At 34.9% G+C, this 16,716-nt stretch overlaps 1 protein-coding gene across 5 annotated transcripts in view; it reads left to right on the top strand.

The window, feature by feature from the left end:
* Positions 1 to 16,716, top strand: part of LOC149778675 (uncharacterized) — a 144,975-nt gene that overhangs the window by 109,309 nt on the left and 18,950 nt on the right. For all 5 annotated transcript variants that reach the window (XM_089939483.1, XM_089939485.1, XM_089939484.1 and 2 more), the window contains exons 5-6: positions 5,535 to 5,608; positions 10,384 to 10,438. In XM_089939483.1, coding sequence (XP_089795609.1) covers positions 5,535 to 5,608; positions 10,384 to 10,438 — 129 coding nt within the window. The remainder of the gene's footprint in view (positions 1 to 5,534; positions 5,609 to 10,383; positions 10,439 to 16,716) is intronic.

Here is a 16,716-nt window from a genome sequence, read left to right as displayed (position 1 = left end):
TGTAACATTCAACATGAGCTTGATGTTAGATACATTTTAGATCCAATCTTTGTAGTTTTCAGTATAAACCTCTTAAAATAGAAAGGTTGCTTGCCTTGAGCAGGTCAAGCTAAATTATGCCCCTCCCCTTTCACTTTGCTGCAAGAGAGGGATACATATTGGATGATTGATTTTAACAGAACCTTCAACACATTAATGGCTGTACTATGCTGAGGAAATGGAAGCATAATTCCTTCCCAAGGACACACTGAGGTAGCTATTAATGGCTGTACTATGCGGAGGAAATGGAAGTATAATGCCTTCCCAAGGACACACTGAAGCAACTAGCTTGAGCATATATTGAACCCACAAGCTTTGGGTTACATGTTAGGTACTTCACCGGCTGAGCTGAGACTTCATGATTTTGTGCTATCCATCCATAATGTTTCTCACACTTAACCATGTAAACAAGATATTTAAGAAAGAAACACACAAAAAACTATTGATCTAAACCAGACTAAACTGCATATTTAGTTATTCTTTTTGTGTCCGAGTATCAATTAGGTTCTAATAACAATGGTAATTTTTTCCAAGTCATGGGACAGTAGTACCATAGATACTTGCTTATATGTCAAGTCAAACTGCAAACAACAAAGATCCTGTTCTGTCATAGCATTATGCAATGGCAGATCTGGGTCTATGCAGTTTGCAGTTGGACTCAACTTATAAGCTATCATATATATGGTACATGTTATTGATGTATGTAAATGGCGAAGTGGGGAGACAAAAGCTTTTACTCTCAAAAACAAATACCGTCTTTTTTGTTTTACTCAGTAATGAGTTGAATAGTATAAAAGCTTCGAGAAGCATGGTTTATTTAGACTGAATTTCATGCATTATTGAATATCTCAACTTTCATGTAAAAATGTTGCTAAATGTACATTTCCTAACTGTTTATTTGGCAATGTTAGAAAAACGTTTTTAAACTCTAGAAAAGTCATTGCAGTGCCACCACAGTTTGTGATTTTATTGGCCATCTTGTCAATTCAAAATAGACCAGCAAATCATAACTCATTAAATGTGGCCCAGGTTACATTTGTGAAAAGATATTACAGTGTAAATTCTGATTTTCATGAAACATATTTTACGATCAAATTACTGTAGAGTGAGTATTACGCCACTGCAATAGAAGGTATAGACGGTTATTACCTTCAGTACAGAATCCATTGATTTTAAGGCAAATAAATGAAATTGCAGTGAAATCACAAATACTATACACCTCTGATTACATCTCTCTTGGCAGCACACACAAAAACTCTTTACTAGTGAATTCTCCTGGCAGATTTTCATTATGGAAGCCGGATGAAGTACTAGCTAAAATTCGTTGAATTAAGATGCTCTTACAGAGGCAGCAAGTTGAGTGATCTGTATTGATTAGTAATACGATGTCGTGTGATGAATTGGATCAGGGTTTCTAAAGGCCCTTTTTTGTGTTTGGGGAGTTTTAATTGAACATGCTTGTCATGTTGGTAATGACAGTGAAAGATTGCTTTCCAAGAATTACCTGCAGTCATGTAGGTCTTTGATACCATAGATTGGTGCTGGTGGTGGTGATCATTGTTGCTGATCTTGGACAGAAGTCAAGTTTCTAATAACGCATGAGAAAAACCCACATAATTTCCATTGAGAAATGAATCCCAAATCACCAGATTCAGAAATTTGTGTCCTCTAGACCAGTCATTTAACCCACATGGTTGTTGGCATTTATACTTCACATTGTAAAATAGATTTTGATCTGCCCACCATATCAAAACAAGTACAGTGCATTATGTCATGCATCCAAATCTTGCCAATTTCATTTCCACACAATAACTCAAGTTCTTCACCATGTACAGTTACCAAACTTTGTATATGGCTTGCACATGGGATAAGGAAGAGCAGTGTCAGTTAGTTGCAGGTTCAGAAAGTCAGAGGTCAAGATCACTGTGACTGAATGAAAAAAAGTTTTAAACAATAACATGAGTTCTCCACCATCTACAGTTACCAGTCTTTATGTGTGGCTTGCACTGATTGGGGGGGGGGGACAAAACTTTTGTATTTGAGAGTCAAGAAGGTCAAAGGTCAAGGTCACTGACAAAGCAGAAAAAAATGGTTGCTGTACCATAACAACAGTATGATCTATCTGTAGTAGACTTTGTGGATAGCTTGCACATGGGATAAGAAAGAAACCTATTTTGGGGTCAAAAGTTAGAAAGAAAAAAATGGTTGCCACACTATAACATCAAGTAACAGACCAGGACAGGTCTTTGTGGATGGCTTGCACTTAGAATAAGGAAAAAACCTATTGGTGTTGGGGTCAAAAGGTAAATAACAAGAAGAATAGTTGGGGGTGGGGGGGTTTGCATGGTAACTGTAGTTGTAGACCATATAACTTGACCAATGTTTCTTTAGAGCTTGCATTTAAGGTATTGAAAATGCCTATTGTTTTGAGGGTCAAAATGGGATTAAAAGTAAAATGGGTTTTCCAGAAGAACGTCTGTTCCTTTGTAAGTACATTGACCAAACTGAAGTTTGTAGATGGCCTGCACTTAGGGTAATAAAAATGCCTGGGTCTAAATGTCAAATGTCACAGTTGTCCAATATAAAAGTAATGGTTTCATGCACATTAACTTTAGTTCAATACCAAAGGTCAAGGTCTTTGAAACCTTTTTGGTCAATGATCTTCCAAGTCAGTTGTACCCTATTGGTGTACCACTCTAATGGCCAAAGTGGTTAGATCATCCGCTTTAGATGTGGGAGGTCACGGGTTTGAACCCTTGCTGAGTCATACCAAAGACCTATAAAAATGGTGCTTGCAGCTGCCTTGCTAGGCGATTAGCTAAAAGAGATTAGTGTTAGGACTGGTCAGTCTGGTGTCAGGATAATGTGACTGGGTGGGACATAATGCTAAATGTCTGCGGCATGATGCTTCAGTGCTAGACATCACTATAAATTGCCACACTGCGGACATCATAGCGATACGACTGAAAAATTGTTAAAGCTATGTTAAGAATCCCAAATTACATATACTTTGATGATAATAATACATTAGAATCCTTTGCAATAAAATAACTGAAAGCATTTACCTAAATACACTGTGGTATAACCTTTGATCTTAGCATGTGTTGTTTTTTTTGCTTCACACATCATCAGATTGAGCTATATTGATTTTGAATACAATCCAAAGCAGTAAAGTCCATACAGTTTTAATTACCTGTTTTAATTACCTGTTGCAGCTCTTGAAGTAATTATCAACACTGCATTGAAGTTTGCCTCTGCACCATACTGCATCATTTCTCCTGTTGATTTCTCAAATTTGTTTTCCCTAACAGTTTGTCTATAATAACCTACATGGTAGAGAGCTATTAGGATTTACCATTTGAAATATGTCAGATCTAACCTCGTTGAAAATCTTATAAAATCTCATTGATATCAACCAAAGTTCTTTTTTTGTTTTGCAGATCAAATAAAATTTATTTTCATTTGACCCTCCCTCTGCCTGTTTTACACATGTTGCTTTTTATGAAATCAGCCCATCATGTAGTTAACTGTGGACTTGGAAAAATTAAATCATCGTTCCATCATGTAGCTAACTGGGGACTTGGAAATATTCAATCATGGGTCCATCATATAGTTAACTGTGGATCTGTAAATATTCAATCATGGGTCCATCATGTAGCCAACTGTGGACTTGGAAATATTCAATCATGGGTCCATCATGTAGCTAACTGTGGACTTGGAAATATTCAATCAAGGGTCCATCATGTAGCTAACTGTGGACGTGGAAATATTCAATCATGGGTCCATCATGTAGCTAACTGTGGATGTGGAAATATTCAATCATGGGTCCATCATATAGTTAACTGTGGATTTGGAAATATTCAATCATGGGTCCATCATGTAGCTAACTGTGGATGTGGAAATATTCAATCATGGGTCCATCATATAGCTAACTGTGGACTTGGAAATATTCAATCATTGGTCCATCATGTAGCTAACTGTGGACATGGAAATATTCAATCATTGGTCCATCATGTAGCTAACTGTGGACTTGGAAATATTCAATCATGGGTCCATCATATAGTTAACTGTGGATTTGGAAATATTCAATCATGGGTCCATCATGTAGCTAACTGTGGACGTGGAAATATTCAATCATGGGTCCATCATATAGTTAACTGTGGATTTGGAAATATTCAATCATGGGTCCATCATGTAGCTAACTGTGGACGTGGAAATATTCAATCATTGGTCCATCATGTAGCTAACTGTGGACATGGAAATATTCAATCATGGGTCCATCATGTAGCTAACTGTGGACGTGGAAATATTCAATCATGGGTCCATCATATAGTTAACTGTGGATTTGGAAATATTCAATCATTGGTCCATCATGTAGCTAACTGTGGACGTGGAAATATTCAATCATGGGTCCATCATATAGCTAACTGTAGACTTGGAAATATTCAATCATTGGTCCATCATGTAGCAAACTATGGACATGGGAATACTGAGTTATCAGGCTGTAACTGATTGTGATTGTTGAATTCCAGATTGCTACAAAGATACTGCCATTTTTGGACCCACTGTTCAGTTCTTTCTTTGACTTTGTCATCATCAGAGAGGAATCAGATGATGCTAATCCATAAATATATTATGTGATAGATACTTGATGTAACCTCTGATTGATAAGTAAAATTGTTCGTAGTCCTTAATCAGTGTTTCCCTTTACCCTCATTTGCGCTTCAGAGACCCCCAAATTTTTAATTTGACCCCCAGTTTTGATATCAAAGTTTGTTTTTTACTCAGTCTGACCCCCAGTTTTGACACCAAGGAGATTTTTGACTCTCAGTCTTGCACCCCTAGGGGATACACTGCCTTAATGTTGATCATAACATAGATGCTTTCATATAATCATAATATGTCATAATATCATTTTGTGAGCATTGCTTTCAGTTGATTTGTTGCTCAGCTCTATTTTTTTAGCATAAATGAATAATTTAACAGTTTATTTAGAAATTTTAACAACTGATCATGGTTACATGATTGTATTTTGGATAGTATTGTAGTTAAGTGATTTGCTTTATACATTTATTCTGAGTTAGATCCTTAGCGATGACATGTAATAGTCTTATCAGTCACCCATAGCCATTTAGGCTGAAATGCCAAGCCTACTCACACTAGTCCAAGCCATCTGTGGGTTTGTACAAGTTGTTAAGACCTTATTTTTTGTACAGTCAGTGTAATTCATTGAACAATGGATAGATGGATTCATTGCTATTCAAAAGCACATCAGCATAAGTAGACCTATGTGAGTAAACAAAAGTGACTTGCTGAGAGTCACACACATACAGAAATCCAGGTTGGTCTGTGCTGGAATCCACTTCACTGTCCACACTTTGTAAGTTGGGCAATTTAATATAGCTGTAAAGCCACTGATGCTCACATAAAATAAAATAAATTTTAAAAAAATTAAAAACAAATATTAAGTTGGATGTTCTTGTTATTCATTACAGGATGGGAATGGGAGACTGTCATCAAAGTCTGCACACAGGGATAAAAGTGTTGTTGTTAATCAAAAGAATATTAAGTAAGTTTTTAAGTTCTTTCCCCCGTTCTTTCTCTCTCTCTGTCTGATGCACACACACACACGTACACACACTTAGTCAAATATTCACAATCACATTTGTTTTTTATGATCTTGAATTTGCCATGACGGTCATTCCTGCATTTTATAAAGTCTGTCTCTCATCAACTCGTAACTTTATCGTATCATCGTCTCTATATCAGTCATAATTTGCAGCATGCTATAATTTGGAAAAATTCCCTGTTATAATGTTTAAAATTCCTGAAACAAGTCCTGGATTGTGTTGAAGTATATTAAAAATGGTAGATTTTAAATCAGCTGGGCTTGTCATGATTAAACCAAGACCACTAAAGGCAGCCATACCTGCTGTAGTAGAGAGATAACTTTTATTTGCAATCAAAGTATTAGGGCTAATAAAAGGTCTGCCATCTTGGACAATTTTCATGGTAGGTCTGTTGAGTAAAGCTGTAACAAAAGCTGATGTGAATGATGACCAACACATCTCTATCCTTACTTGTCTTTCCAGATTACCATGTGTGTATGAATCTTTTTTGAACTATTTGTAAATGAATGCAAAGAATCTTGTTCATGCTAATCATTGGGTTTTCAAAACAGAATCAGTGATGTAAAATTGCACTAGTATCATTGATTGAAAAATGGCTGAAAGCATTAGATAAAAGAGAATAGTTGGCACTGTTATGATTAATTTTCATATAGCCAAGAAATTCATGCACAAAAAATTTAAAATCTATCAATCAAAGGAAAACTGTTTACATCTTTACTTAAATAATTGAGTACAAGCATATTGTTGAATCGTCACCTTCTTGAAAGAAAACTTATTAATTATAGACTACCCATAAGGGATCTATCCTGAGACCTCTGTTACTAATGACTTACCTCTGAAGATCGGCAGTTTAATTTCTTGCACTTACCTTTGTGCAGTGGGATCTAACCTGAGACCTCTGTTACTAGTGACTTACTTCTAAAAAATATCAACTCAATTTTTAGCACTCACCTCAGTGCGGATGACAATACAATGAGCCATGTAAAACCTGAACTGAACTTCAAAAAAACTTATAAAATGCTGCTTACAGACCTATGTATGGTGCAGGGAAAGTAGAAGGATTAAAATACTTATAAAATGAAATCCAAACTAGTTTCAGCATGAAAATAAAAACAAGGTTAGATAGCCACCAACTCTTAATTTTTGTGTGACAATTTGATCGTTAATATGACCTCTTTATGTTAAAATTTGTGGTGAATTTGTGGATAACAATCTAACTTGGTCTGTTCACATTAAACAATTTTCATAAAGGCTTTCAATTCTCTTTTCTTACTTTGCAAAATCAGAACATTCATTCCTGGTAAAATCAGAACATTCATTCCTGGTAAAATCAGAACATTCATTCCTAGTAAAATCTGAACATTAATTCCTGGTCAACATCAGAACATTCATTCCTAGTAAAAATCTGAACATTTATTCGTAGTAAAATCTGAACATTTATTCTTTGTAAAAAATGAACATTTATTCATAGTAAAATATGAAAATTAATTCATGGTCAAAATTGGAACATTCATTCCTAGTAAAATCTGAACATTTATTCATAGTAAAATCTGAACATTTATTCATAGTAAAATATGAACATTTATTCCTGGTCAAAATCGGAACATTCATTCCTAGTAAAATCTGAACATTCATTCCTAGTAAAATCCGAACATTAATTCATAGTAAAATCTGAAAATTTATTCATAGTAAAATCAGAACATTCATTCCTAGTAAAATCAGAACGGTCATTCCTAGTAAAATCTGAACAAAATTCCTGGTCAAAATCAGAACATTCCTTCATAGCAAAATCTGAACATTTCATTTCTGGTAAAATCAGAACGATCATTCCTAGTAAAATCTGAATATCAATTCCTGGTCAAAATCAGAACATTCGTTAATAGTAAAATCAGAACATTCATTTCTGGTAAAATCAGAACAGTCATTCCTAGTAAAATCAAATTGGAACATTCATTCCTGGTAAAATCAGAACATTCATTCATAGTAAAATAAAATTGGAACATTCATTCCTGGTAAAATCAGAACATTCATTCCTGGTAAAATCAGAACAGTCATTCATAGTAAAATTAGAACATTCATTCCTAGTAAAATCAGAACATTCATTCCTGGTAAAATCAGAACAGTCATTCATAGTAAAATTAGAACATTCATTCCTAGTAAAATCAGAACAGTCATTCCTAGTAAAATCAGAACATTCATTCCTAGTAAAATCAGAACAGTCATTCCTAGTAAAATCAGAACAGTCATTCCTAGTGAAATCAGAACAGTCATTTCTAGTAAATCAGAACATTCATTCCTATTCATCATAGGGTCATCTTTTATAAACGTTACATTCAGTCATACTTGGACTATTGTAATGTAATTTGGAATACCTCTTTTCGAAATGCTTCAAAACTTTTTAGATTCCAAAACAGGGAATGGTGTTTAATTAAATTCATAAGATAATTTTTAGGATGCAGTGAATTTTGATTTTTTTTTACTAATACATTATATAAGATTCTTTAGAAAGGTCAAATTTATGTACAGGTGTCCAGAAAAGTCATGTCTACCAAAGCAGTATCTTTCACCAAAGTAATGATGATGATACTCCATATTTAAGCTCTGCTAGAACGAAGTTTAAATTATATCAAACCAAGATAACGATTTGTTTAAAAAGAGCTTGCACTATACTGGTCCACTGGTATGGAGCAAAATCCTGGTGATACAGTAGAGGCTTCTTGCATTTCTACTTCAAACAGTTTTAAGTAGTATGAATACAATTCCTGCTTTCTCTGCTTTAACATTTTGCTTAAAGATGTGTGTTCAATACAATATGATATTTAATATATGTTTATGTCATTGATGCTTGTACATGTGTTATGGTTTTGAAAGTTTGTTTGATTCACAGAATAACTCAGTTCTTTAGTGTTTGGCCAGATTTATTATATTATGCTATGTATACATGAATATAGTTCATATACTGTATACTCAGATATAGTTTGTATACTATATATATATATATATATATATATATATATATATATATATATATATATATATATATATATATATATATATATATATATATATATATACATACTTGAACATAGTTCATATACTATATAAATATAATTCATATACTGTATACTCAGATATAGTTTATATATATATATATATATATATATATATATATATATATATATATATATATATATATATGCTTGAACAGTTCATATACTACATACTTAAATACAGTTCATATACCATATACTTGAATATAGTTCATATATATATATACTTGAACAGTTCATATACTATATACTTGAACATAGTTCATATACTATATACTTGAACAGTTCATATACTGTATACTTGAACAGTTCATATACCATATACTTGAATATAGTTCATATACTATATACTTGAACATAGTTCATATACTGTATACTTGAACATAGTTCATATACTATATACTTGAACATAGTTCATATGCCATATACTTGAACATAGTTCATATGCCATATACTCGAATGTAGTTCTTATGCCATATACTTGAACATAGTTCATATACTATATACTTCAACATAGTTCATATGCCATATACTTGAACATAGTTCATATGCCATATACTTGAATGTAGTTCATATGCCATATACTTGAACATAGTTCATATGCTATATACTTCAACATAGTTCATATGCCATATACTTGAACATAGTTCATATGCCATATACTTGAACATAGTTCATATACTATATACATGAACATAGTTCATATACTGTGTACTTGAATATAGTTCATATACCGTATATATTGTGCATAACAGAAGACCTTAAGGTATATTACTTCATTTAACTAGACGAGTTAACTCACCTAAATAAAGCTATTATTATTATTATTATTATTATTAATCGTTCATTTGATTTGTCTTAATTCGAGCCTTAGTTCTCCTTCATACTTTCTCTACTACAGTTTTATATGAAAATCTTGTTTAATTAATGGTGAAACTATATGTTTTTTCATGTCAATACATGTATAGATTACTCTCAAGGAGGTTTGACAGTTTATTGCATAATGTTTGATAGGTTTGCATATCAAGATAATTTTTTTCTTCTTTTTAAACTTTGTACCAACATATATATTTGTTTTTAAGTCCAGTCCAGTTGCAAACAATGAAGACCCTCATCAGGGTCTGTGTTGTTCTACTGGTTACACTAACAGTGAAGACCCTCATCAGGGTCTGTGTTGTTCTATTGGTTACATTAACAATGAAGACCCTCATCAGGGTCTGTGGTGTTCTACTGGTTACACTAACAATGAAGACCCTCATCAGGGTCTGTGGTGTTCTACTGGTTACACTAACAATGAAGACCCTCATCAGGGTCTGTGTTGTTCTACTGGTTACACTAACAATGAAGACCCTCATCAGGGTCTGTGGTGTTCTACTGGTTACACTAACAATGAAGACCCTCATCAGGGTCTGTGGTGTTCTACTGGTTACACTAACAATGAAGACCCTCATCAGGGTCTGTGGTGTTCTACTGGTTACACTAACAATGAAGACCCTCATCAGGGTCTGTGGTGTTCTACTGGTTACACTAACATACTGCATTGCACAGGATATCATGGTGCATAATGTGGCAGCAGGTCAGTTTGTAATTGGACTTGACTTAGAACTTCCTCTAGTCCCAAGGTGACAGTTTATTTTCTCAAGTGTTTTTTTTTTAATTTTCAGGATAACACACAGCCAGATAGAGTTTTTTAAAATGTTAGATGAGAAGATAGAAAAGGTATGCAAAGTACTGAACAAGAGAGTAACATTTTTCTTCACATTGAACTACCCATTCTTGTTAATTCCAATGTGTCATCATATGATGACCTGGTAGAGCTGAGAAAATGGGGAACATTATTTGTTTCTATCCATCCTTCCAAGCATCCCCATCCATTCATCCATCCATCCATCCACTTCCATCCATCCATCTGTCTGTCCATCCATCCATCCATCTGTCCATCCCCCTTTCATTTCCCCTTTATTACATTAAATCAGTTTGTGCTTAAGGAATGAATCTTGGTAATACAAGATATGCTTGGACAAGGCTGTGTCTAAATAGTAAGTATGTATGCTCGGACAAGGCTGTGTCTAAATAATACGTATGTATGCTCAGACAAGGCCATGTCTTAATAGTACATATGTATGTTTGTGTTAGCATTTTATGGCATTTCAGCACAATAAAGACTTAAAGGTAAAGTTCAAAAAATGGAAAAAAATAGAATTATACAAAAAACTTAAAAACATAAACCCTTCCAAGTAATGTATACATGAAGTAATACAGGAAACAAGATAAGAGCCAAAGATTTTTCAATTTTGTAAAATATAAATATAAAATACAAGATGAAGATTAAAAAGATATAAAATCTTTCAATTCCTTAAAATATGTGTCCTAATACTGTACAAACGTGAACACAAGTAGTTACCCCAGTGATATGAAACCACATTTTAATTGGTTCTTAATGCTACAGTTAAATAATTCAAGTCTGAATACGAGTTTCTTGTGGCTTAGCAGAAACTTCCAATGTTCAATTTGAACATTTGTATAGTCAGTCTGAAAAATCAGCCCCATTGGACTTGTCCAACATAAATGACAACAGATTCCAGAGAGCTGCAGTCAGTTTAATTAAAGTAAATTGGCCTTATTTTCATGCAATTTTATTTGTGAACATATCACTTCCTATCATTTAACTGAACAGGAAATCAAGTCTTTGTCATTCTTTACTGTCACCTTCCGCAAAAACGGAATGTTAATGGTTGTACTGAATTTTGAAGTGAACAGGGAAAATAACATGTACATTTTTAGTCTGAATCCAAAAGAAACTTTATTCAAGACCCCAGCTGGATTCAGATGACTGGGCTGACAATGTATTCGATCCTGCTTGGCAGGGAGTGCGGGTATCAATAAATAACACGTTAGGCAAAGAAGAGTGGATGAATTTACCTTTGTTAATATAGATGAATATTCAAATTCTTTCTGTAAACTTTCAGTAAAATATAGCTTTAAATGTTTTTTTTTTTTGTTGTTGTTGTGGCAAACATAAGAAATTGGCCGTGCATGTGAGACAAGTGTTTAAGGGTGGATGGAATGTAAATTTTGTATTTCAGTTACCCGTTTCAGGTGATTTTGAAAATACAGTTATAAACTTTCAGGAAATGCTGCCATCTCTGGTGTTGAAATATATTCCTGCAAAGTTTATTGATAATGAATGTATTATTACCATACCATTCCAAAGAAAACCAGGAAGCATAGTATTTGTGGTTCCATCCATCCATATGGATGTCCGTCCATCTGTCACATTTTTCCAGCTACTCAAAAACTTAAAGCTGTTTGAGATTATGGGATGAAACTTGATTGCTTATACATCACATAGAAGGTGTGTTATTTCCACATGGGGGGGGGGTCCTATCTTCAAGGTCAAGGTCACAACTCAATATTTTGCACTTCATCACAGTTTCCATTCTTTTCCATAACTTTAAAGCCATTTAAGATTAATGCTTGAAGCTATTTTGACTTGTTGATTGTCACTAGATGTGTCACATATAACAGTATGGGTCTTCAAGGTCAAGGTCACAGCTTAGTGTTTAGCATTTGCAATCGCACTTATGCTCAACAAATTTAAGGCTGATTAAGGTTAAATCATTAATCTTGGTATACATATTAACCATCACTAGAAGCTGTGTCACTTATCAGACTTGGATGCTGGCTTCAAGGTCAAGGTCACAGCTAGTATTTTCCATCACATTCTTTGTGTCTACAAACTTCAAAGACATTTGTGATTAAGGGATGAAACTTGTTATACTTGTACATAATAACTAGAAGGTGTGTCACATACCACATCGGTGGTCCTATCTTCAGCGTCAAGGTCACAGTTATTAAGTATTATATGATTTTATTGTACAGTTCCTTCTGCTCTATAATTTTATTGCCATTTGAGATGAAGGTACACAACTTGGTATACTTGTACATTGTCATTAGAAACTATGTAATTTACACATTGTGCTTCTATTTTTGAGGTCAAGGTCATGGCTCATTACTGTTTGTTTCCATCACAGTTTTCCTTATGGTCTGTAACTTTACAGCTGTTTGAGATTCAATTTTGAAACTTGGTATTTATGTACATCATCACTAGAAGATGTGTCACTGGGTTTGTTGTCCTATCTTCAGCTGCAGGATCAGTAGCTCAGTATTTTATGATTTCTATGACACTTCTTTTCCAACTTTATAATTTGAGCTATTTAGAACAGAGCAATGCAGTTTGGTGCATGTATATCTTATGATTAGCAGCTGTGATATGTACCACATTAGGGGTGTTATTTCTAGGTCAATTTGATGTTGCTTGATGTTGAATTTTTTTTCTTTTAAACTTTCCTTTCCAATCAATAATTTTAGAACCACTTGAGAAGAAGGAATGAAAATTGGTTAGCAATATATCATCATTAAAAGGTGTTTTATTTACCACATTGGGGTGATTAAGGTCAAAGGTCACATGTCACTAGGTTAGGTTTCAGTCACACTTGACCTGCTTTCTTAACAGCAATTTAAAATAAAAGGATGAAGCTTGGTGTACTTGTATATTGTCACTTGAAGATGTGTTCATTGCATGTTTGAGGTCTCTCCCCATCCGCAAGGTTAAGGTCACAACTGAATATTTTAAGGTTTCTATTCCTTCTGCTCTTTATCATAAAACTGCTCGAGGTACAGGGATGAACCATGAAGTGTGAGGCACAGGGATGGACCATGAAGTGTGAGGTACAGGGATGAACCATGAAGTGTGAGGTACAGGGATGAACCATGAAGTTTGAGGTACAGGGATGAAACTTGAAGTTTTAAGTACAGGGATGAATAGGGATGAACCTTGACAAATTTATGCTTCTCAGTGCGATGGCATCTCATGTATCACAGGTTTTTTCTTCTCCAAGGTTAAGGTCACTTGTTTATTTTTCACCCCTTTTCTGCACTATTCCTCAATGTCTGCACAGTAACTGATCAGGCTCATTCTTCGCTCATGTTCACATTTGATAATTGTAAACTTGTATGACCATGTCATGGTTGATAGGCAACAAAATGGTACTGAGTTTGCTTGTTGTTACAGTTATCAGCACTTTTGATTCCATCTTTTGTTAATATATCCAGAATATTACGTGTGCCAGAGTATTCATTGTTGTTCAAATCCTTATTCTTATCTAGCTTATGATCCCAAAAATACAAAAGAAGAAAAGAAGGGGTTGGTTTGCATTTTCTTTTGCAAATCTTACATGAATATTTATAACTAAGTAAGAGTCATTACATTGCAAAGTATGGGAAAAAGTTACCAGTTGCCTGCTCTGGTGGCCTAGTGATTAGAGCATCCACCTTGGATGCGGGAGGTCGCGGGTTCGAACCCTGACTGACTCATACCAAAGACTTATAAAAATGGTACTAACAGCAGCCTCGCTTGGTGCTCATCATTAAAAAGTTAGTGTTAGGACGGGTCAGCCTGGTGTCAGGATAATGTGACTGGGTGGGACATGATGCTTCATGTCTGTGGCATGATGCCCCAGTGCTTGACATCACTATAAACTGCCACACCACTGGCATCGTAGCAATATGACTGATTTTTTTTTTTTAAAGCTATGTTAAAAATCCAATTCACACACACACAAACACACACACACACACACATTCTTGTAGTTGGTGGATATCAAGGACTCGTGTATGGAACCACATACCGAGGACATATGTTCTGGCGATGTTAGATCAAAAAGAAATACAGTTTGAGGCAGTAAATTAATAGCAAATGGTGATGTGTCAAGGATGGAGCTGTATTATCAATTCTAAGGAATACGAAATTTTGCAGTGCAAGTGAGGATGCACATGTTTGCACAGATATTTTGTATAATCCATGCAGACTAAGGACGCACACTATTTGACAAAATCACGGAGACCATTGACATTGGTAGATTATGACCAATGAGGACATGTTTGCATATCTAGTCCAGTCTTAACAATTCATACGACTGCTTAGGTGGTCTAGTGGTTAGAACGTCCGCCTCGGATGTGGGAGGCTGCGTTTTCAAACCAAGACCGAGTCATAACAAAGACATAAAAATGGTACTAACAGCTGCCTCGCTTGGCGCTCAGCATGAAGAGGTTAGTGTTAGGACTAGTGTCAGAATAATGTGTCAGAATAATGTGACTGCATGGGATATCATGCTACATGTCTTTGGCGTGATACCCCAGTGCTCGACATCACTATAAACTGCCACACTGCAGACATCATAGCAGTATAACTGAATGATTGTTAAAGTTATGTTAAAATCAAATCTAAATCACATACTAGTATTAAGTAACTGTAACCTCCATAAGGGTTTCATCTACAACTGATCTTTTGGGCAATTACATTATTAATTGAATATATGTCTTGTTGTTATTGACTGACTGATGAATTTATTGATTGACTGATTGTCCTGCAATTAGACTTTACTACGACTTAACACGCTTCGGACTAATCCACCACTTTGGAGATCATGCTGTAATAAATTTGGAGTATGCGCATTTGTTTATTGCACCCTGTTTTAAGGAATTCTTAGATTTGTGTGATTACTTGTTTGATTATTGGAACTCAGTACAATGGAAATATTCCTTAGCCCGAAATAATTAGCCAATTAGTATGAGCTAATGTCATGGAGTGAAATTTTTGTGAGTTTCCATGATGCCATGGTTGACTTTTAGTGAATTCAGGTCAAAATTGCATGAGTGTCCCTGGAGTAATATAGTCTCTATTAAAACCTAATGGCGTACATTGATTGTGTGACTGCAGTGGCAGTATTTACAGTAGGAGACTGGTAAATTACACAAAGGAATAAACAAGAAGGGACTTGGCAGATACCATTTATGTCACCATAGTGGCAAATGTGATGCAGGCATACTGGCGAAATGTGCCTTGAAACTATGAATTGACTGGCCTAAGGTGGTGCAGTAAAAATAGTTCCTTGTGTTAGGGGATAGTTGTATAGTTTCTACGCTGTGAACTGCTGACGGTACGGAAAGTTGATGAAGAGAAACCATGCAGAAGTGCGGTTGATAGATATTTGGCAAGTTTTGAGATCTGTGGTCTTGCATTGATTAGCGAAAAATTTATGTATAGAATGGACACGTCAGGCTCTCTAACGTACAACTGACGTATAGAAGTCTTTGGAAATACAAAATGCTGTTGGAAATACACATGAATTCATTGTTCAGTTGTACCGAAATTGCCTACTTTTCCAACCCATCTGTAAAGTTAAAACATACATATGGGCAGATATAGCTATTTAATAATCATAAAATAAATTTTGCATATCAAGGATGTCTTTTCTATAGCTTTACATGTGTAAAATCTCGCCGCAAACAGGGCATTTTTACTTTACAGATGGGTGGGATAATTAAACAATTTCGGTACAACTCTACAATGAATTTATGTGTATTTCCAATAGCATTTTGATGTGCCTCTTTCATACATGTTGTAGATTTATTTGCCTGTATTGGATGCATATGGTATGAATGTTTCTTGAGTTTCCCAACACTGTTGTCTCACATGCATGAAATATTAATAAAAAAAATACCAGGGACTGTTATATGCACCAGCTTATCTTATAGTTTAGCTAAGTAGTTGGTATCTGATGCTTGGATCTAAAGGGAGATAATACGTTTTTGCAACATGTAATTTGATAGTGGAGATCTCTCTACAAGATTTCCACCAGGCAATCAAGGACACGGTTTCAGGCATGTGTATCGCCAGCTTTGGAAGAAAGATACACACCAAAATCATGAACAAGTACCAAGCGTGTAAATGGGGACTTTCCTACAAATCCTGGTTTTACGTTATTCTAGGCTAAAATACTTAATAGTTGGGAGAAGCAAGATTTTACCATTTTTCCAACCAAGGACATCCTTGGTTGGAAGTGTGTTCTCGGTACACTGGTGTGTAATCTCATGAATATCCTCGGTTTACACCAAATACAAATGCACACACACACACACACACACACACACAC

The sequence above is a fragment of the Sinohyriopsis cumingii genome, chromosome 17, assembly GCF_028554795.1.
Source record: "Sinohyriopsis cumingii isolate HCF-2022 chromosome 17, ASM2855479v2, whole genome shotgun sequence".
Lineage (NCBI taxonomy): Eukaryota > Metazoa > Mollusca > Bivalvia > Unionida > Unionidae > Sinohyriopsis > Sinohyriopsis cumingii.
This window is presented reverse-complemented; position numbering and strand designations above follow the sequence as displayed.